The following is a 24675-nucleotide window of genomic DNA, read 5'->3' on the forward strand; positions in this document are numbered from 1 at the left end:
TGAGCAATGTGGCTTTAGGAGAGGGATGGGATGCATGGATCAGGTGTTTGCTGTGAGACAAATGTGTGAAAAGTATTTAGCGAAAGGCAAGGATGTGTTTTGGGCATTCATGGATTTAGAGAAAGCGTATGATAGAACCGATAGGGAGGTTTTGTGGACTGTTTTAAGATTGTATGGACTTTATGGTAGGTTACTAAAAGGGGTGAAAAGCTTTTATGTCAATAGCACAGCGTGTGTAAGAGTGGGAAGTACTGCGAGTGATTGGCTTCCCGTGAGAGTGGGGCTGCTTCAGGAATGTGTGATGTCGCCTTGGTTGTTTAATATTTATATAGATGGTTTTGTAAGGGTGGTGAATGCAAGAGTGCTTGGTGGAGGTCTGAGTCTGGTGAATGTGGATGGCAGAGAGTGGAATCTGAAGCAGCTGCTGTTCACAGATGATACTGCACTGGAGGCTGATTCAGAGGAAAGATTGAGACAGTTGGTAGAGGAGTTTGGAAGGGTGTGTGAAAGGAGGAAATTGAAAGTAAATGAGAATAAGAGTAAAGTGATGAAGTGTATGAGGTTGGTAGATGGTAGGGGGATGAATATAGTTTTGAATGGAGAGTTGCTTGAAGAGGTAGAGTGTTTTAAGTATTTAGGGTCACATGTTGCTGCAGACGGAAGAATAGCTGCAGAAGTGAAGTTTACAATGAATGAAGTAGGAAAGGTGCTGGGAGGAATGAAAAAAGTGTTTAGATGTCGTTAGCTTAGAATAGATGTACAGAGAAGGTTGTATGAGGGTGTTGTGGTACCGACAGCATTATATGGGGCTGAAACATGGAATATTGGTGTAGCAGAGAGGAAAAGTTTGAATGTAATGGAGATGAGGTGTCTGAGGAGTATGTGTGGAGTGACACGTATGGATTGAGTGAGAAATGATGAAGTGCGAAGGAAAACTGGAGTTGTCTGGGAGATGGTGGATTGAGTTGAGCAGAGGATGTTGCGATGGTTTGGGCATATGGAGAGAATGGATAATCAGCGATTGGTGAAAAAGATAACTAGATCTGATGTGAGAGGTGTAAGGCTGATAGGAAGACCACGAACAGGATGGATGGACAGTGTGAAGAGAGTGTTGGATGCGAGAGGGATGTCTGTTGAGCAAGGAAGAGTGGCTGTGCGTGACAGAAATAAATGGAGAGAAATTGTGAATGAATAAATGATGACTCAGACCTGGGGGGATATTCTCCCGCATTTGGTCTGATCAGCTAATCAGGTCAGGTGTGGGTAAGGGGATGGGTCTATTATGATGTGGCAGGGGTAAACCAGCTCTGCTGTCGGGCCCTGCTGTGGATGTCACTGATTGCACTGTGCAGTTGATCCTCGTGCAGTGTGGTGTGGTGAGGATCTGTCCCTTCTCCCCTTTGGGGCTAAGATGTGAATGAATGTGTCTGAATGGATGAGTAAATGGGGAGTGTGTCGTCCCGTCTCGGCTACCTCCCTTTCCTTGGGGGAAGTACCCTAGGTATATAGACAGATAGACAGATCATCATCATCATCATTCAGACCTCTTTTCCCACCCTACGGCAGGGTGAGGAGTAGTAATGTCCAGACAGCCCAAATTTGCCCAATCCAATAGGGCATGCTTCCATTCACTCACCATTCAAGCCCCCAGAATCCTGGCTCTATCTGATACGCCAAAAACATTCACCACATTCTGCAGCTTCACATAAATGCATCAAAAATTATCAGCTTCAAATTTTAACACTGGTTTGCAGGCACCCAAGAGACAGTGCATCCCAAGTCTCGGTGCACTTGAGGCAACTACAGGACCAGACTCTGGGCAACAAAAAGAAATGCACTCCTTACTCTACAAACAGTACATTAGATCAATAATGTTCTATGTCTCCCCAGTATGGGCTCCCAGCCTATCTAAAACCCACTACAACACCTTACAAATCATTCAGAACAAAGTCCCATGCATTGAATGGCTGTACCAAAATCCAACATACAGCTCACTCACACTCAGAAACTAAGGCACTCCCTGTCAGAGACTACCTTGACATCAAAGGCAAACAATTCTATGCAGTAATGTGCATCAGTACACAACACCCCTCTCATTACACGACAGACACACACAACAACTAACAGGAACATAAAACAATCACCACAAAAACATTATCAATCCCTGCAAAACAATATCCCACCTCCAAACATTCCAACACCTGGAATGAAGACACCTACATATTCAGGTGCAGGGCAATACACCTTAGTCATAATACCATACTACAAGACCCCCCCTTCCGATATAGCTACCCATCAGAGGTGTCCTTAAATAGAGACTGAATTCACCTAGCTAGCCTTAGAATTGGAAATCACCCAGCCCTCCTTAATTACCACCTTAGATTTGGGTTACTCAAAGTCAAATGGCCACGCTTACAGGATTATGGTGTCTGGCAATAGATAGATAGATTTGGGTTGGGTGGAATCACAGACGTCACGTGCCCAGCTTGTAGAATATGCTCACACAACATAACAAACATAATATGTACATGCCACACTAAAAGAAAGACAAAACATCAATGATGTGGGGAACCTATGGTACTGACCCAATTAAATGTGCGCCTGCTTACTTGCAGTCAATGGGTCTGCTAAGTCAGACAGACTGGGACAGAGCAACGACAACTACACTGTAGTCACCAATGACACAGAGAAGCAAAACAAATTATTTAATATCAAGTGCTTCAAAAATTATCTGCAAAAACTGGGGGCTTGTCCATACCTTTGCATTCACTGCTTAAACCTCTTTAAGCCAGTGACAAATTTTCCATTTTGTTCTAGCTACTTTCAGATGATTCTACTAAACTTAGGGAAAGGCCTCTGATACTGAAGGGTTTAAATACTAACTAACATGTCAAATTTGAACATTTATTTCAAATGGTATAAACTGCCTGGAGATTGAGAGAAATATACACAAAATACACCATCAGACAGAAGGATTATACGTTTGAAGGTAATGTTATGAGTGGAGCAGTATACAGTAGAGTTGCGATTTAAGACAAAAAGAAACAACGATCTTACAATAACACAGGCATTTAATTTCTCCCATAATTACTTAACAGCATGGTCATTTCACTCAACTGCGAGAGAAAAACTGTATGGGAAGTGGGTGCATTTAGGTACTGGATTTCCAGATGACTGCATTTGTTTACAACTCCTGTGTTATGCTTTTGTCAGTCGCTGACTGACTTCCTTGACCCGACCCGACTCACATGACCCATGTCCTATACCACCTGCCACTGCCCTTGTGTGGTCCAGTGGATGGTCGCTATGATAAGAAGCATTAATTTGCTTATTTCCTTGCTCCTTATTTCCTCTCAGAACTCTGAGCACATGGTTCCAAACTAACTTTAGTTATGCCTAAGCACTCTGAAAGTGCTATGAACACAAGAAAAGCAGTTATTCCAAAGGAAAATGTAAAATTGTTGGACGGAGTGGCGTGTGGTGTAGAAGTTTAAATGCAAACGATCAGTTAAATGCAAACGATCAGACAGATAAAATGAGTCAGATGTGATTACAGTGTGGATAGTTTCTTTGTTGGAAAAAAAAGTAAATGATGAAGGAGCAGTAAAATTCATGTTTTTGCCTTTAGTGCAATGTGTGGAGAAAAAAAAAAAAAAAAAAAAAAGCTTTGTGCCTGACCTTTGTTATGAACTGACGGTTTTGGTCGAGAAAATTTGGCTCTTACGGTACACAAAGACACTACTTGTTGACGCAAATAGTTAGGTAAGATAATTATGTGAGCCCAGTTCTTGTGAATTATACTGTCACACAAATTATGCTGCTTGGCTGACTTGTCTATTATTCACATTACTGCATTCATGTGTATCTGTGAAGTGAGAAGTACACAATCACTCCATGCCGACAAGTTCAGTATAGGTTTTTCCTTTACTGTTGATAACTAATGACTTTCAAAATCAGTTTCACTTTTTTTTTTTTTTTTTTTTTTTTTTAATGAGTGTGCCAAAAGTGATTCCTGGTGAAATATGCGTGATGCTGGGTGGCCATTATTGATGTGTTGGTTAGGTCAGAAGTTTTTGCTTGATTGGTAATGAGGACTTTCAAGAGGCTTAGTGGCAATCCTTGGTGGTTAAAATTTTTATGGGGAGTATTAGGGGGCAAAACTAGTTGGTTAGGTTAGGTTTGAATGCACTGATGTGTCCAGTCGGCGATATCGTATATAAACACACTGTCTTGGGTGTCTTACGGCAGACATACTTATAATAACCTATCTTTCAATACATTTTTAACAAAAAATATGGGACTCCTAGAACCTAACTCCCTATTTTACATGTTTTAGCACAAAATTGATTTTGCACGAGGTTCTGCATAACCTATCTCGTGTTGTATGAAAATTGTACTGTACTGGTGAAAGAAAAAATGGGAGAAATGGAGTTCCCCCGAGCTAAGCCCTATATTGGACTATATAGCCCCGCTAAGGTTACAGGAGGGAGCTACCCCTCCTGGCACGGCAGCCCAGGTGAGGCTCGAACTTGCAATCCCCCGATTACAAGTCCAGCGCGCTACCACTGCTACCGCGCCCCCCTGTACTGGTGAAAGAAGAAAGAAGGAAAAAAGAAACATCTGGGAGGATGAGTTAACTATGTGAGGATAAAGTAGCCTGGAGATGGTTTTGTTATGGACATCCTGTTAGGGGGTTCCCAAGAGGAAGCAAAGTGATAATGACGATGACAACAATGATGGTGATGACGATGACTATGATGACAGAAGAGAAAACTAATACGTCCTTAAGATCCTTGAATGCCTGCCTCACCTTCTTACGCTCCAACCTCATAACCTCAGCGCGCCTAGCCCTTTCTTCCTCCTCCCTGTGGTGACTGGCTATCTCTTCTTCCCACTTCTTTTCATCTCGCTTGACTGCCAATCGCTGGGCTGCTTCCTCCTCTGCTCGTCGCTCCGCTAAAATGCGTGCATTTCTCTCCCGTGTTAAATTATCTCTCTGCTTGGTCTCTGTAATCTAGAAGAGGAAGGTATGATAAATTAGGTTTAACTGTTTTAAACAAACAAGCATACAAGCCTGTGACAAAAATCAAACAATAGTCAACAGCATGAATGATACCAGACTGAAACAGCAGGTGTAGAAGGATGGCAGATGTCTGCGGAATATGAAACTGAACACATAGCCAAATCTGATGAGAGGAAACAGCCAATATCCATATTACTGCATTCCTTTTTGACTCGGGTGAGGCCAGGTCACAGAAGGATTCGAGGCTACGATACTGTAGTGCATATCAATTAAGCTGTAGAAAAATACTCTACACAAAAGAAAACCTCCCATCACCTCTTAGAGTTGAACCACAGTGGGTTAATTAACAGCTGTCTCCAACTTGACCTTACTCCTTTACATGCAATTTTTTTTACACTGTATGAACATTATGCCTATTTCACATAATTTGTACTTTTTTTGTGCAATCTCCTCTGGTACCAGCTGACTTTCTCCAAACAATACTGTATGATAAGGAAAAAAAAAAAAAGTTTTGAAAATACAGCAATCCCTCAACTACCTGACATAACAGAGTCAAAGGCATATCTTGACAGAGGCAAAGTTCAGATATGGAGCAATATCCTCAACTGTACCCATACCCTACCAATACCCAACTCTGTACCCTAGCCCAACCTACATGCACAGTACCCCTCCTAACTTCGGCTGTTTTTAGACTAGACATCAAAACACACACTGGAATACGCAATATAATCCAAGGCACTATGAAAACAATGCATAAACAACAAAAAAACACAAAAACCCTACCATACCTACATGCCCAGCAACCCTCCTAATACTGGCAATGTTCTGCGGTCTTTCAGCTGTTTTTAGACATCAAAACACACATTGGAATATGCAATATAGTCCTAAACACTAGAAAAACAATGTATAAACAATAAAAATTATAAAAAATCCACAGTACTTAACACGCAGTGAACGGCAGACAGGCATTGTAACCTGCAAGGCTGCAGCAGGTGTACAGGTACTCCATGTGGTCTAGTGGCTAACACTATAACTTGACAAAGATCAAAGAACTCCTCCTCCTCATCCTCCTCCATCTGCTGAAGCTGGTTGATGAGCAGGGACGTGCAATGAGGTAATGGAGCCCTACCCACCTCAAGACTCTCTGAAGACAGGCGCAAGCTCATGTCTAACGGTGACTCACTGGCTGTCAATGTGCTGGGTTGTGGGTCCACGAGTGAAGACTGGGGTTGAGAAGGTGGTGGTGGTGGCGATGGTGAGAAAGGGCTGGCACTCGAGGGGGTGGCAGGCTTGAAGAAGGAGTCGATCTTCGTCTGACAATAGGGGCAGCAATTCTGTCAGAGGATGACAGCGTCCCTGACTGTCCGCACATCCATTGCCAGCTTGAGTGGCACCAACTCCCTGATGCAAAGAGGGTGCTCAGCATATTCAAGCACCTGTTCGATCCCGGCCTGTGGCACACCAAGACGAGGGAGTGATGGGGTGAAGGGGTGGCCAGAGTCAGGGTCCTCGTCCTTGTTGCTTTCCTCCGTCGGTCCCACAGAGACAGCAGGGGTGATCTCCTCATCAGACAACGTCTGATGACCTGGATTGCCGCCATCGTCGCCCAACTAATGCCACATGTCATTGACATCCTCATCCTCCCCTGCGTTTTGTAGCCGAAGGTGGAAATCGTCCATGTCAAATCCTTCAAAGTTGTGCATAACCTTGCATCCCTGAAGGAGATAAGACCAACCACTTTCCAAGGTTTTGATGGAGACTTCTTTCCAAGCCCTGGCTCAGTTGAACACCGCAGACTTAATGTTGTAACGCCGCAGATTCTCCAAGTCTGCTCCCCACGCATGTCAACCCCTTCCTCGTCCTAGAGCACCACCATCATCTCGTTGAGGAACCTTCGACTTACAGTCTCCTGGCTGCCACGATAACACCTTGGTCCACTGATTGAATGAGAACAGTCATATTAGGTGGCAGAAACATGCACCTAATACGGCCATTATCAGCAACTACATCCTTCTCTGACGGACGCACAGGGGCAATGTCGAGGATCAGGAGAGCCTTAACCTGGTCAAAAGGGATACCAAGTTTCTCTCTTTGATAATGGATAACCTCCTTGACAAAGTGTCTGTGGCACCAATTTCTGAAGATCTTTGAGATAAACCAGGCCTTCACAAAATGACACCACAAAACAGGCAGGCTATCCATCAACCCAGAGAGACAATGTGACTGTTTTGGATGTCCAAAAATAACGGGTTTTAGTGGGTTTGAGGCAGTGCAGCCCGTTAGCAAAGTGATCGGGGGGGCCGGGGGACTCTGACCACTTGGTAGGGAGCCAGACAACCTTGTTTGCTCTGCTTGTGGGTTATGGTCTATTACCTGTGCGTCGACGGAGAGGCCGGTGAGGCACCCAACAGAATTTTATGATTTTGTAGGCCGGCCAGCCGTCAATCCTGGAACTTTTATGCCTGAGTACAGACAAATAAATATAGATATGGACCTAATGAAGCCAAGACCTAACGTCCATATATAGAGCATGATTGGATACGGAGCATCCGGATAATTGAGTGTTTACTGTATTTATAATGATCGTCATATAGTACTGTTTAAAAAGGCTCCAACAGGCTTGCTTATGTTAGCCTTAGTCACCTAATGGTGGTTCTCTATGCTGCTCGATCTCTGACAGCCTACCTATTCAGAACCTTATCCCTGAGGCAACACTCTATGACCTCATTTCAGATCTGCTTTGGTCTGCCTCTCATAACCCTATCAGGGTATTCAAATTTCAGGCAGTCTGAAAGCAGGTAACCTGTATATTAATGTCAAATTCTGCACAGCAAAATGTATATAGAAATGTGGAATTTTGCTGTGCAGACAACCTCACATTATCCATTATCCTGGAATCAATCCTCACTATAACACATAACAGTGATGAACTGATAATGGTCCACTTTTTAATCCAATACATTAAAAAATTTACCTATCCCTACAAGAGACTCACAATTTTAGGTCTAATCACAGTTGTCCTAAAAATGTAAATTAAGGCAGTAAGTGTGGCGTGGGTTGGTGGACGGTTAGTGCCCCTCCTTGGAAAACAGCTAACTAAAAATACAAACAAGAAGCATCGGACCACGACTGACCAAAAGATGACGACTAAGGACCAAACAAAGGACACGATATGGATGGCGATGTCGAATGTGAGGGGTGCAAACGATGAGGTGAAAGAGAGAGAGATTGTTCAGGTGCTTGAGGGTGCGAAAGTGGATGTATGTGGTAACTGAAACTAAATGGAGAGGTGAAAGTGTGAGCGAATGGGAGTACGGATGGGGTATAAGTGCAGGAGTAGGTGAAAATGAGATGGCAAAAGAAGGAGTGTGTATTGTTGTGAATAACAGATGGAAGGAGTATATAAGAGAGCATGGATCAATTGGCTCAAGGATTGTGTGGGTAAGACTGAAAGTTGGACTACAAATGTGGGCGATTGTGTGTGTGTATACTATCTATCTTTCTATTGCCAGACACCTCAATCCCATTTGGGGTGGCCACAAACAAATCGCCTCCACGTCGCTCTGTCCCCCGCCATTTCACTGCCCTGCTCCCAACTCACACCCCCCTCTCTCATATCCCTCTCCACCCCATCCCTCCATCTCATCCTCAGCCACCCCCTCCCTCTTCCCCCCTCCACCTCACTCACATACACTCTCTTCATCAGTCTTTCACCCTCCATCCTCTCCACATGGCCAAACCACCTCAGTGTGTTCCTCATAACGCTTCCTATCACATCCACATCCACACCACAACGCTCCTTTATATCCTCATTCGTCAGCCTGTCTCTCCATGTGACTCCACAGGCTCCTCTTAAATAACTCATTTCCACTGCTCTCACTCCTGACTTGTGTCCTTCCAACAATGTCCAAGCTTCACTTCCATACGTTAAGAGTTGGTATCACAATACTGTCATGTAGTAACTTTTTCACTTCCATGCTCACTTCCCTGCTTCTTATCACTGCTTTCAAAGAACCAGCAACCTTTCTTCCCTGCTGTACCCTTTCAAGCACTTCACCCTCCAAACTTCCATCCTTACTCATCACACTACTCAAGTACTTAAACGTACTCACATTTTCCAATTCCTCACCATCCAACCTCGCTGAACATTCACTGACTCACCTCTCTCAAAGACCATCACTTTACTCTTCCCTACATTCACCTTTAGATTCTGTTTCTTACACACTCTCCCAAACTCATACACCAAGCCTTGCAGCTCCCCTTCGTCTTCACTCAACAACACAGTATCATCTGCAAACAACAGTACAGGGAGTTTCCAAACACTATCCTCTCTCACTAGGGCCACTCCAACATCCACTATCCTACCTTGTACCTCTTTTATTACCCCATCCATGTACAGTATAGACTGAACAACCATGGAGACATGACACATCCCTGTTTCAACCCAACCTTCAAAGAGAATAATTCACTTAGTTCACCATCCACATGCACCGCAGCCTTAGCACCATCATACATACTCTTCACAGCATTCAACAACTTCCCATCTACTCCATATATTCTTAATACTTTCCACAATCCTTGTCTATCCACCCTGTCATATGCACTCTCCAAATCCATGAAAGCTGCATACAACTTCTTTCCCTTCTCTAGAAACTTTTCCACTAAAGATCTAAGAATGAATATCTGATCTACACAACCTCTTCCCTTCCTAAAGCCTCCCTGTTCTTCTCCAACTAATTCCTCTGTGTGTGTACGTGCCAACGCAAGATCATGCAAGCAGAGTGAGAGAAGAGTTCTGGATACAAATGTGGAAGTGTGCATGGAAAAGTTTGAAAGGAATGAGAGTGTTTTTGATTGGTGATCTGAATGGTAAAGTAGGGAATGTGAAGGTGGATGGAGTACTTGGTGAGTGGGGTGTGCCTGCTGAGATAGATGAGAATGGCAGTGCCTTAGTGGACATTTGTGCTGGGAGGGGGATGATGACACCCAATACCCTCTTCAGGCACAAAATGATCCACAGGTATACATGGCGAGTGATGAGAAGGGTGGATGGTGAACTGAATGAAAGGAAGGCAATGATTGACTATGTGTGTGTGGATGAAAGGGTGCGAAGATGTGTAATGGTTTCAAGAGCATATAAAGGTTGGGGGAGTGGACTTTCTGACCACCACTTGGTGGTGGTTTGAATCAAGGTCCAATTAAAATGGAGAAATAGAAGAAAGGAAGAATGGGAGGAAGGAGTAAATGCAAGGAAAGGTTACAAGAGTATAAGAAAATGGGAGAATATAAGAGAGATGTGGAGGAACGATTGGGTAAATATGAACTGGAGCAGATGGGGGACAAGGAAGGTGTGTGCAAGATATTTACAGAAGAAATATGTGCAGCATGTGAGGTGGTGTGTGGGGTGAAGAGAAGATGAAAGGGGGTGCAAGGAACAGCATGGTGGAATGAAGAGGTGAGACATGCTGTGGCACAAAAGAAAAAAGCTTATAATGAATGGATGAGAAATAGGGGCATGGAAGAAGTTGAGAGATGGAAGAGAGAGTTATATACAGAAAGGAAGAGAGAGGTGAAAAGATTAGTAAGAGAGAGTACGAAGAGAGTGGATGAGGAATTTGGAAGGAATTTGAGTATCAGGTGGAATGAATGTAAGAAAATGTTCTGGAAAGAGTTAAAGTGAGTCAGGCAGGGTGGCTATGAAGTTAGTAGGGATGTGAAAGATAAAAATGGTAGATTACTAGTTGAGAAGGGAGAAAAAGTGATCAGATGGAGAGAACATTTTAATGAATTGCTGAACATAGAGAATGAAAGTAATGCGAGCATAAGTGGCTGTGGAATGGCTGGGAGAAGGAGGGAGGTGAAGAAATCAGTAGGATGGAAGTTGTGGAAGCACTGAAGAAAGTCAAAATGGGGAAGGCCACAGGAATTGATGGAGTGTGTGGTGAAATGCTGAAGCATGGGGGAGAGACAGTAGTAGATTGGATGTGGAAGATGTGCAGATTGGCCTGGGAGGAGGGTAGAGTCCCGGAAGACTGGAAGTCAGGTATAATTATTCCCTTGTACAAAGGGAAAGGGGAAAAAGAAGTGTGTGGTACTCATAGGGGCATTTGTCTTCTTAGTGTAATAGGAAAAGTATATGGTAGGATACTTACTGACAGAGTTAGGGAAATATTAGAGGAATTAGTTGGAGAAGAACAGGGAGGCTTTAGGAAGGGAAGTAGTTGTGTAGAGCAGATATTCATTCTTAGATCTTTAGCAGAAGAGTTTCTAGAGAATGGAAAGAAGTTGTATGTGGCCTTCTTGGATTTGGAGAAAGCATATGACAGGGTGGATAGACAAGGATTGTGGAAAGTATTAAGAATATATGGAGTAGATAGGATGTTGCTGAATGCTGTGAAGAGTATGTATGAGGGTGCTAAGGCTGCAGTGCGTGTGGACAGTGAACGGAGTGAGTTTTTCTATTTGAATGCTGGGTTGAAAAAGGGATGTGTAATGTCTTCATGGTTGTTCAATCTGTATATGGATGGGGTTATAAAAGAGATACTTGTACAAGGTAGGGCAGTGGATGTTGGAGTGTCCCTAATGAGAGAAGGCAGTGTTTGGAAACTCCCTGTACTGTTGTTTGCAGATGATACTGTGTTCTTAAGTGAAGACGAAGGGGAGCCGCAAGGCTTGGTGGATGAGTTTGGAAGTGTGTGTAAGAAACGGAATCTAAAGGTGAATGTAGGGTAAAGTTATGGTCTTCGAGAGAGGTGAAGTCAGTGAATGCACTGTGATGCTGGATGATGATGAGATGGAAAATGTGAGTATGTTTATGTACTTGGGAAGTGTGATGAGTAAGAATGGAAGTTTGGAGAGTGAAGTGCTTGAAAGGGTACAACTAGGAAGAAACGTTGCTGGTTCCTTGAAGGCAGTGATAAGAAACAGGGAAGTGAGCATGGAAGAGAAAAAGTTATTACATGACAGTATTGTGATACCAACTCTAACGTATGGAAGTGAAGCTTGGACATTGTTGGAGGGACACAAGTCAAGAGTGAGAGCAGTGGAAATGAGTTATTTGAGAGAAGCCTGTGGAGTCACATGGAGAGACAGATTGACAAATGAGGATGTGAAGAAGTGTTGTGATGTGGATATGATACGAAGCATTAGGAGAAACACACTGAGATGGTATGTCCGTGTGCAGAGGATGGAATGTGAGAGACTGATGAGAAGAGTGTATATGAACGAGGTGGAGGGGGAGAGAGGGAGGGGAAGGTCAAGGATGAGATGGAGGGATGGAGTGGAGATGCATATGAGAGAGGGCGGTGTGAATTGGGAGCAGGGGAGCAAAATGGCAGGGGAGAAGGTGAAGTGGAGATGATTTGTTTGTGGCCACCCCGTATAAGGGATTAAGGCAACTGGCAACAGACAGATAGAAGTGTGGCTTGAGCCTGTTAATCTAAAATTGGCTGTGACCAGTTTGCTATGTCTGACTAGAAGTCCTGCTTGAGTGGCTGAAACAGTCTCAGTATATTCTGACAAGGCAGAGTGAAGCACCATTTCCCAATAGTTAGCTGTGTACATCACCAAAGCAGGCTGAGGGAAGTGCCACAGTCCCAGTCACTAGAAGATTTCAGTCTGCAAAATCTTCAACTAGGCTGTTAGGTGGGTTAAAAACTACACCTCCCAGTACATGACCATGCACTCAGCATACTAATTTCCATGCATATGATGTTCCTCACAAGAGCTTATACAGGGTGTAACGCGACGTATGACAAAAACTTACACCAATGATCTATCATGTAATTTTGAGTATATATATTTTGTTATATAAACATATGCTCTCTGCGACCACAGTTCAGTGCCCAGCAGTTCGGCTGTTTAAGTGTAAAAGCTTCGTGGCTTGCATGTGCCATTGGGTGGGAACTTCGCAGGGCGACGGGAGACGAGTATTATTAACTTGTACTGTACTGTACATGAAAATCCCATATCCTATCAGTACAAAAGAGTTCTAAGAAGAAACTTTACGTAGTCTATTGATTCTTTAACATCGTCATGCATTCCTGCAATTCTTTTGCACAAATCGACTGTAAAATAAGGATGAAATTCAAATTTTATGGCTTGCAAGGGAGTAGGAAGGGAGGAAGGAGAGGCTGGTGTGTTGCTGCCAGTTACGTAATATTTGGTTTGTAGGATATTGCTACCAGCATTTTCATAATACTCACAGCTAATTCAATTAAACAACATTACTGTACTGAGTGACTAGCATCTCTTTAAGTCAGGTGTAATATTATTATTCATTACAATTTTTCTGCTGCATGTAAACGTGATACCATTTCTTTCATATGATGTTGACGTTAGAACAGTGACACAGGATTGCCAACGTAACGACTATGTAGCTAGACCTATTTTTTTGCTTCTACCTAGTGGCACTATTTAACATCTGGCAACATGATATCTAACTACAGTCTGGATATTTTTGCCATTTTTAGGGGATATTCTAGATATTTTATCGTAATTTTTAGCGATGTTTTGCAGTGTTTACTATCTAGCGACATTCTAGCAAGTTTTCAAGACTAAACTAGCGAGATTGATGATAAGGACTTGGCAACCCTGCGTCCTGTGATTTGAACAGGAACATTTGTAGGGGAGGCATACACTTCAAATACTGATCTCCGTGTTCAGTTGTTCACTGGGTTCAGCTTCACTTGTTCATGAAACAGCATGCCACGTATGTATAGAAATGAAGAATATGCAGATATCGTCTGTTTTTATGGATTCTGCGATCGTAATGCCGGTGCTGCTGAGAGGAATACAGGTGGAGATATCCAATGGCGCCACGTTTACTTGCAGCAGAAAAATTCTATCTATCTATCTATCTATTGCCAGATGCCTCAATCCCGTTCTGGGTGGGCACAAACAAATCGCCTCAACGTCGCTCTGTCCCCCGCCATTTCACTGCCCTGCTCCCAACTCACACCCCCCTCTCTCATATACTGTACCTCTCCACCCCATCCCTCCATACATCCTCGGCCTCCCCCTCCCTCTTCCCCCCTCCACCTCACTCACATACACTCACTTTGTCAGTCTTTCACCCTCCATCCTCTCCACATGGCCAAACCACCTCAGTGTATTCCTCCTAACGCTTCCTATCACATCCACATCCACACCACAACGCTCCTTTATATCCTCATTTGTCAGCCTGTCTCTCCATGTGACTCCACAGGCTCCTGTTAAATAACTCATTTCCACTGCTCTCACTCTTGACTTGTGTCCTTCCAACAATGTCCAAGCTTCACTTCCATACGTTAAAGTTGGTATCACAATACTGTCATGTAGTAACTTTTTCACTTCCATGCTCACTTCCCTGCTTCTTATCACTGCTTTCAAGGAACCAGCAACCTTTCTTCCCTGCTGTACCCTTTCAACCACTTCACCCTCCAAACCTCCATCCTTACTCATCACACTACCCAAGTACTTTAACGTACTCCCATTTTCCAATTCCTCACCATCCAATCTTGCTGTACATTCACTGACTTCACCTCTCTCAAAGCCCATCACTTTACTCTTCCCTACATTCACCTTTAGATTCCGTTTCTTACACACTCTCCCAAACTCATCCACCAAGCCTTGCAGCTCTCCTTCGTCTTCACTCAACAACACAGTATCATCTGCAAACAACAATACAGGGAGTTTCCAAAGACTACCCTCTCTCACCAGGGCCACTCCAACATCCACTATCCTACCTTGTACCTCTTATTACCCCATCCATGTACAGATTGAACAACCATGGAGACATAACACATCCCTGTTTCAACCCAACCTTCAAAGAGAAAAATTCACTCAGTTCACCATCCACACGCACTGCAGCCTTAGCACCATGATACATACTCTTCACAGCATTCAACAACTTCCCATCTACTCCATATATTCTTAATACTTTCCACAATCCTTGTCTATCCACCCTGTCATATGCTTTTTCCAAATCCATGAAAGCCGCATACAATTTCTTTCCCTTCTCTAGAAACTTTTCCACTAAAGATCTAAGAATGAATATCTGATCTACACAACCTCTTCCCTTCCTAAAGCCTCCCTGTTCTTCTCCAACTAATTCCTCTGTTCTTTCTCTAACTCTGTCAATAAGTATCCTACCATACACTTTTCCTATTATACCGTACTAAGAAGACAGATGCCCCTGTGATTACCACACACTTCTTTTTCCCCTTTTTCTTTGTCTATCTATCTATCTATATACCTAGGCTGCTTCCCCCAAGGAAAGGGAGGTAGTCGAGACAGGACGACACACTCCCCATTTACTCATCCATTCAAACACATTCATTCACATCTTAGCCCCAAAGGGGAGAACGGACAGATCCTCACCGCACCACACCGCACAAGGGTCAACTGCGCCATGCAATCAGTGACATCCGCAGTAGGGCCCGACAGCAGAACTGGTTTACCCCTGCCACATCAGACCCATCCCCTTACCCGCACCTGACCTGACTAGCTGATCAGACCAAATGCGGGAGAATATCCCCTCAGGGCTGCGTCATCACTTATTCATTCACAATTTCTCTCCATTTATTTCTGTCATGCACAGCCACTCTTCCTTGCTCAACAGACATCCCTCTCGCATCCAACGCTCTCTTCACACTGTCCATCCATCCTATTCGTGGTCTTCCTCTCAGCCTTACACCTCTCACATCAGATCTAGTTATCCTTTTCACCAATCGCTCATTATCCATTCTCTCCATATGCCCAAACTATCGCAACACTCTTTGCTCAACTCTACCAGCCATCTCCTGAACAACTCCAGTTCTCCTTCGCACTTCATCATTTCGCACCCGATCCATACGCGTCACTCCACACATACTCCTCAGACACCTCATCTCCATTACATTCAAACTTTTCCTCTCTGCTACACCCATATTCCATGTTTCAGCCCCATATAATGCAGTCGGTACCACAACACCCTCATACAGCCTTCTCTTTACATCCATTCTAAGCGAACGACATTTAAACACTTTTTTCATTCCTCCCAGCACCTTTCCTACTTCATTTATTCTAAACTTCACTTCTGCATCTATTCTTCCATCCACAGCAACATGTGACCCTAGATATTTAAAACAATCTACCTCCTCAAGCAACTCACCATTCAAAACTATATTCATCCCCCTACCATCTATCAACCTCGTACACTTCATCATTTTACTCTTATTCTCATTTACTTTTAATTTTTTCCTTTCACACACACTTCCAAACTCCTCTACCAACTGTCTCAATCTCTCCTCTGAATAAGTCACCAGTGCAGTATCATCTGCAAACAGCAGCTGCTTCAGATTCCACTCTCCACCATCAGCATTCACCAGACTCAGACCTCCACCTAAAACTCTTGCATTCACCTCCCTTACAACACCATCCATGTAAATATTAAACAACCAAGGCGACATCACACATCCCTGTCGCAGCCCCACTCTCACGGGAAACCAATCACTCACAGCATTTCCCACTCTTACACACGCTCTACTATTTACATAAAAACTTTTCACCCCTTTTAGTAACCTACCATCAAGTCCATACAATCTTAAAACAGTCCACAATGCCTACCTATCAATTCTATCATACGGTTTCTCTAAATCCATAAATGCCCAAAACACATCCTTGCCTTTCGCTAAATTCTTTTCACACACTTGTCTCACAGCAAACACCTGATCAACGCATCCCCTCCCTCTCCTAAAGCCACACTGCTCATCACCAATCACTCCCTCTGTACCCTCTCTAACTCTCATAATTAACACTCTACCATACACCTTACCTACAACACTCAACAGACTTATACCCCTAAAGCTAGTACATTCATACTTATCACCCTTGCCTTTATACAACGGGACCACACAAGCACTTGCCCAGTCAACTGGCACCATACCTTTCTCAAAGCACACATTCAACAATCTTACTAACCAGTCAACAATAGTCACTCCACCACCCTTCAGGCATTCCACAGCACACCCATCCATACCTGCAGCTTTCCCTGTTTTCATCTCCTTTACCGCCTTCTCCACTTCCTCCTTCGTGATCAAAGAATCATTTAACTCTCCCAACACATTTATTCCTTGCACCCTTCCATCTGCCACAATCTCAGCCACCCTTTCCTCCTCTACATTCAACAATCTTTCAAAATACTCTGCCCATCTCTTCCTTACTGCATCCATCTCAATTAACATCCTTCCATCCTCTGATTTTACTCGTTCTTCCTTCCCAGACTCTCCCTTTCGCACCCTTTTCACCTCCTTCCAAAACATTTTCTTATTCTGTTGAAAATTCTCTGTCAGCCGCCTACCCCACCTCTCATCTGCTGCCACTTTAGCATCACGCACAGCCCTTCTCGCTCTATTCCTCTTTTCCTTATACCTTTCATATGACATCTCATCCTTCCTCTGCAGCCACACTTCATATGAACGTCTCTTCTCAGCCACAACCATACTTACTTCCTCGCACCACCAATCACTTCCTTTTCTTACACCACCACCCACACGTCTCACACCACACACCTCTTCTGCATGCCCCACCACAGCACTCTTAAACAACTGCCATTCCTCCTCCACGCTGCCATTTTCCCGATCTTTCACTGCGTTCCACTCATCTTTCAATTTCTCCTGATACTCTATCTTTTTCTCTCTTTTATCCAACTCACTCACTTTCAAAACCTCCCTGCCACACCTAACCCTCCTAGCTCTCACCCATCTCTTACCTACTCTTAACTTTCCCTCCACCAGGTAGTGGTCAGACATACCTCCACCCTCCCCTCTCAGAACTCTCACATCCAACAATCTTCCTATTACATTCCTAGACACAACCACATAGTCCATCAAAGCTCTATCAACAACCCTTCCACCCTCCTGTCTCACCCATGTATACTTATAAATATCTTTCTTCTCAAACAGCGTATTCCCAATCACCATCTCTCGCTCAACACACATCGCTATCATTTGTTCCCCATTTTCATTTCTTCCAGGCACACCATGCATACCAACTATGCCTTCAACTGCTACATTTCCCACTCTAGCATTCAGATCTCCCATCATTACCACATTCACATTCGCTCCAAAACTCTGCAGACACTCATCAACATCATTCCAGAAAGACTCCCTCTCTTGTTCATCCCTTTCACTACCAGGCCCATATGCACTCACAAACACCCACAACTCACGTTCAAATTTCGCTTTCACCCACATTAGTCTCGATGACACCTCCTTCCATTCAATCACACATTGCTGTACTTCCGGACTCACTAAGAAGGCCACACCTTCTTTTGCCCTTCCTCTATCAATACCTGACAATCCTCCATTCACACTTCCAAACATAGATTCCCCTTTCCCTTTCATCTTCGTTTCACTCAAAGCTAACACATCCAACTTTCTTCTCACAAACATTCTCCCAATCTCCTCCCTTTTAGCCTCAATCGTACTACATCCACGCACATTCATAGACCCAATCTTCAGGGTACGGGGATAACTCCATCCGCCATCCCTTTCTCTGGCCTGTCTCTGTTTTTTGTACAAGGGAATAATTATACCTGACTTCCAATCCTCCGGGACTCTACCTTCCTCCCAGGCCAATCTGCACATTTTCCACATACATTCTACTACTATCTCTCCCCCATACTTCAGCATTTCACCACACACTCCATCAATTCCTGGGGCTTTCCCCAATTTAGCTTTCTTCATTGCTTCCACAACTTCTATCCTACTGATTTCTTCCTGTCTTCTCACCTCCCTCCTTCTCCCAGCCATTCCCCAGCCACTTATACTCACATTACTTCCATCCTCTATGTTCAACAATTCCTTAAAGTGTTCTCTCCATCTGCTCACTTTTTCTCCCTTCTCCACTAGTAATATACCGTTTTTATCTTTCACTCCCCTGCTAACTTCACTTTTACCCTGCCTTACTTAAAGCAAGGCTAATCTCCCTTTACAATAACGTTTCTTCACTAAATGAGCTGTGGGTGTTATGCTAATGCTAGCAGTAATAGCCCTACAAACCAAACATTACGTAACTGGCAACGATACCAACCTCTCTTCCCTCCCTCCCTACTCCCTTGCAAGCCATAAAATTTGAATTTAATCCTTAATTTACAGTCAATTTGTGCAAAAGAATTGCAGGAATGCATGACGATGTTAAAGAATCAACAGACTACGTAAAGTTTCTTCTTAAAACTCTTTTGTACTGATAGTATATGGGATTTTCATGTACAGTACAGTACAAGTTAATAATACTCGTTTCCTGTCGCACTGCGAAGCTCCCACCCAATGACACATGCAAGCCACGAAGCTTTTACACTTAAACAGCTGAATTGCTGGGTATTGAACTGGAGTCGCAGAGAGCATATGTTTATAGAACAATTTATACTCAAAATTACATGATAGATCATTGGTGTAAGTTTTTGTCATACATCGCATTACACCCTGTATACTGCACAGCCACCATGCACTTGGAAATCCATGTACAGTACAGGGATCCCACGCATGTGGAAGGGTTTTCCAGATAATGGCAAATGTCTTTATGTGGCTGAGAGTGATTCACAGGAACTTGAGAGTGTTAACGTGAGGTCAAGTTCACCACACTTAGTACTGCTTTTGTTCTTTAGTAATACACTCTTCTTAGACTCACCTCTCTCTGTTTTCTCTCCATTTCTAATCTCTTCAACTCTTCCTCCTTTAACCGTTGCTCCTCTATCTTCCTCCTTTTTTCTTCCTCCTCCTGTTCTTCCCAGAATTTGTTGCGTGATTTTGCATCAATTTCTGCAAGTGGGTTGGTTCGCTTGTAGTTAGTGCCCTGAAATTATGAGACTGTCGGTTATGTAATGTACTGTCTCATGCCACGGCAATGAGGTAACCCAACCCTTCACTACAACAACATTTTTTTTCTATTCTACTGCCACTAGCTGAAGACTATTATACTCAGCTTAGGAGAGACCTATAACAATGGAGGGGTTTGATACAGCCTTCAGTAACCTCTTGAATACAACTAATTCCTAAATTCAATAAAATCATTCACAGGTAACATCACAATACTGAAAAAGCTGACTTGAAAGAATTATTCCACTGCTAAATGCTGCTAACACTGGTGGTGAGGATACAATTCTAACTGCATCTGGCTCTGTGGTGGCTAGGCATAAATGCTGAAGGACTGGATGCTTATATATCTATTATTAGGAACATTATATATGAATGAAAATTAAATAAAAGGAGCTGCACTGTTTCCATTGTACTGTTCAGGCATTTCTTTTTACAAGTTGTCATAGCTGGGTGAAGTGAATGAAGGACTACATTCAGTGTTACTTCCAAGTTTTATACATGATGTACTTAACTTGATGGTTATAAAATGATTTTACTCTTCTCCACATTTTCCTACCACAAAGACTGCAGACGACTATGGTGTTCAAAACTTAGAGTAAAAAAGTCTCAAAATTAAAAATGTCAAACCTTGCATACACAACTACAACTACAAATGATACATACAGGTGAAGGCTAATACTACTGCACTATGAAACTCAGTGGCAATCTGTATTAACAGGAGAGAGAGAGAGAGAGAGAGAGAAAAAAAAAAAAAACGTATGGTGCACACCATTACTTCAGTCTTCTGTCGAAAACTTCAAAGCAGTTAAAGAATCTCTAAATTACAATTCTGTGAGGATTACACACACATACACTACAACATGTTTGTACATACACATGTATTAATTTCAAATACATTAATGAATACTCAGGAATATTAATGAAATAAGATTTTTTTCTGTACAATACAATTATGATCGAGTAAGAGCTGAAAGCAACTGAAACATTCCTTTATAATGCAAAGCCTAATTGCCACAAAAGAAAACCAATGCTACAGTGAAAAGTAACAGAAAGAGAATTGCAGTTCAAACATGCTAATAAAGCAACCAGTCACCAGTCAAACCAATGGAAGTCATAACAAACTGATATTGATACAGTGTCTATAAGATTTCAGAAAATGCAAGATACACCAAGATCACTCATGCAGTTCTCTATAAAGGTACTAGTAAATGCCTAATGTATAGGAGGTGTAACAGTATTCAATACTTGTAAAGAAGACACACATTAAACAAGCAATCAACTCCCATCCAAGACTTGAATCTAGTTATAGTTCATAAGTTTCAAAGAAGAAGCAGAGAGAAAAGCACTGTAATAATCTTACAGTGTCAGTGATCATCAACCCTAAAATGACTGCTTAAAAATACATATGGCAATGCAGTAACATGGTTAGTATGATGAATTTTGGATTTTCTTTTCTTTTTTCTCTTTTTACTAACAATATAGTATCTTCATGTGTTCAGTGGTATGGCAATAACTTTTCTCTACCAAGATATTCAGGTATTAGGAATCTATGAAGGTTTTAACCTCTTCAATACAATGATGTGTTTTAACATTTAATTACAGCTACCATGAAATTATTTCATTTGGCATAGAAGAGACAACTTTCAGTTAAGGGGTTAATGAAGACTCTATCAACTTCTCTGGTACAAAACGTCTATCCTATGGTGAAGTTAACTGTCTGGGATGCTAAAACACAAAATACATTATTAGACTCAAGGGCTCATCCTGTCAGAAAGAGATAAGAGAGAGAGGGAGCACACAGGTGAGGTCAGTGAAGTATTATTCATATTCACCTATCCATCAACCACTCCAACACAATGACATACTAATACTTTTGTAGCCAACACCTGCTCCTACAAACAGTTTTATCTAGCACAGGAAAGCCCATAGTCGTAAAAGGGTTAACCAGTACCATGCTAGCGACGTAGATCTACGTCCCCTTCAAAAATGCCCGTGACAGATAGATTATTTTCTGGTTAGGAGGGCTGATAGGAGGTTAGTGAGGGATGTTAAAGTTATAGGAAGTGAGGAGTGTGTGCAGCAGCACAAACTATTGATTTGTGATATGATGCTTAAAGAACGAGTGATGAAAAAGAGGACTTATGTACCTAGGAGGAAAATATGGAAGCTGAAAAACCAAGTAGTAAGGGATGCCTTCTATAGCAAGATGAAGAGAGTGATGGCTGAACAGGGAGCTGTAGACAGAGACATTAATGAACAGTACAGAGCCCTCAAGAACAATCTCTTGAGAGTTACTGATGTAACATGCGGTTCGACAAGAGGACCACCAAGACATAAAGTAACTTGGCGGTGGGATGAGGGTGTAGAAGCTGCAGTTAAGGAGAAAAGAAGGCTTTTCCGGGAATGGAAGAAGGGTGGTAGCAAGGAGGAATACTTGGCTGCCAAGCGTGGGGCTAGAAGAGAGGTATATAGGGCGAGGTCTGAGTCACAGAGCCTTTTACTTGATAACCTAAATCATGGTGAAAGGAAAAATATGATATTGAAGGTGGCGAATCAGATGAAGAGGGATAATTGGGATATTATTGATGAGCAGTGTGTGAAGAATGATGAAGGAAGGGTAGTGGTGAACAGTGAGGATATTAAAGATGCATTATAGCAGGTTGTCGAATGAGGAGTCTGACTGGGACAGGGAAGGTTTGGAGCCAGCAGATCCAGTGTTTGGCCCTTGGCCTTTGATTGATGCTGCTACTGTGAGTGATGCAATAGGCAGGATGAAGGTGGGGAAGGCAGCATGTGTGTCTGGGTTGACTGCCGAAATGTTGAAGGCCTCAGGAGCTATAGGGGTGATGTTAGTCACTGACCTGATAAATATGATTATACTGTATATGAGTGTGTTGCCCAGATGACTGGCTGAAGAGTGTAACTGTATATGTGTATAAAGGGAAGGGTGATGCCCTGGAAAGAGGAAATTATAGAAGTATAAAGCTTTTAGATCAGCTAATGAAGGTAATGGAGAGAGTTTTAGAAGGTATGATTAGACAGAGAGTGAATATTGATGAAATTTTGGGTTTATACCAGGTAGGGGGACCACTGATGCCATATTCATTGTTCGACAGCTTCAGGAAAAATATATTGGTAGGAGAAGGGATCTGTATTTTGTTTTTGTTGATTTGGAAAAGGCCTTTGACAGAGTCCCTCGGGAGGTGGTGAAGTGGGGAATGAGAAAGCTTGGCTTGGAGAAGTGGCTGGTTAGGGTGGTTATGGCTATGTATGTGGGTGCTCGCACCCAGGTAAGAGTGAATGGAGAATTGAGTGATGAGTTTTCCGTGAATGTTGGTGTGCATCTGGGGTCAGTTTTGAGTCCCATGTTGTTTATCATGGTACTTGAAGCCCTCTCATGTGACTTTAGAAATGGACTCCCATGGGAGATGTATGCTGATGATTTGGTGTTGATTGCAAAGAACGAAAGGGAGGCAGAGGAAAGGTTTAGGAAGTGGAGAGATGGTATGGGGCACAAGGGCTTAAGGGTAAATGCAAATAAAACAAAAGTGATGATATCTCGGGTTGATGGCAGTACTGTCAAAGACGAGGGAGAGTGGCCATGTGCAGTTTGCCACAAGGGCGTGGGAAGTAATTCTATCTTGTGCAGTGTTTGTGATAAATGGGTGCACAAGAGATGTAGTGGTATCAGAGGTAGACTACGAGATAATGCTGATTTTATGTGTAAGGCGTGTCAGGGAGAGCAGGTGGAGATTGTCAGGCGTGAAAGGATTGAACTTGCTGGTGAATCTCCTGAGTGTGTGGAAGAGTTTTGTTATTTGGGAGACATGTTGTGTGCTGGAAGTGAAGCTGGAGCTAGCTCTGTGGCTAGGGTGAGAAGTGGTTGGAAGAAATTCAGGAAGCTCTTGCCTCTTCTGACACTGAGAGGGCTCTCCCTACGTGCTAAGGGGTCTTTGTATGCAGCAAGTGTTAGGAGTTAATGCTGTATGGTAGTGAGACCTGGGCAGTAAAGGAGGAGGATATTTGGCAGCTCAGACGTACAGAAATGACAATGATTAGGTGGATGTGTAGTGCATCACTGTGTGCAGGTTCGGGGGGGCTAGGTTTATGATGGAAGAGTCGAGAGGTAGGATGGGACTGGAGTGTATTGGTGTTGTGATGAGGAGAGGTAGACTGAGATGTTTTGGACATGAGGAGAGGATGGGGGATGATAACTGGGTGAGGAAGGTGAGAAGTGTTAGTATTGGGGAGTGAGGTTATGTGGGACAGACCAAGAAAGACATGGGACAAGGTCATTAAGTGTGACCTCAGGGTTAAGGGACCGAACAGGGAGGCTGCAATGGATTGTGCAGCACGGAAAGCCGCCATTAGGTGACCAAGGCCGATGCATGCAAGCATGTTGGAGCCTTTAAAAACGAAATGAAACGAAACGACATAGATCTATGTCCTGCAGCACTGAGAAGTCATTGCAAGCAACTGAAGTAAGTTGGAAGGTAATATCATATCTTGCAAACTTCAGACATTTCTCTGCTATGCTTACAACACTGACTTAGGAGCATGGGAGGTGAGTGAGTCTTCACAGGCACACAGCAGCTCTGCACTGTCTGTAACCTTGAAGATTTCAGAAGTTGAGTGGCACCAACCTGACTCGATTCAACCTACTTTCTGGCTTCGGTGATTACTTTTATGAGTGCCAGGGATCTTATATTGATGTATTAACCCCATTTACCCTCCCCCCCCAAAAAAAAAATCCAAAATCGGTTCACAAGCTCACAAATGCTCTGCTCTCTCACTAAACACGAAGGTTTCAGAGGT

The 24675-nt window shown here is 43.1% G+C and overlaps 1 protein-coding gene across 1 annotated transcript in view; it reads right to left on the reverse strand.

Annotated features, from left to right (window-relative positions):
• The window catches only part of Abp1 (Actin binding protein 1), a 135979-nt gene that overhangs the window by 67526 nt on the left and 43778 nt on the right, over positions 1–24675 (reverse strand). The window contains exons 5-6 of the mRNA XM_080281657.1: positions 19673–19837; positions 4811–5014 (exon numbers count right to left, since the gene is read on the reverse strand). Coding sequence (XP_080137783.1) covers positions 4811–5014; positions 19673–19837 — 369 coding nt within the window. The remainder of the gene's footprint in view (positions 1–4810; positions 5015–19672; positions 19838–24675) is intronic.

This window comes from Coenobita brevimanus, chromosome 90 (assembly GCF_032717465.1).
Source record: "Coenobita brevimanus isolate Jiangsu-jjx chromosome 90, ASM3271746v2, whole genome shotgun sequence".
NCBI lineage: Eukaryota > Metazoa > Arthropoda > Malacostraca > Decapoda > Coenobitidae > Coenobita > Coenobita brevimanus.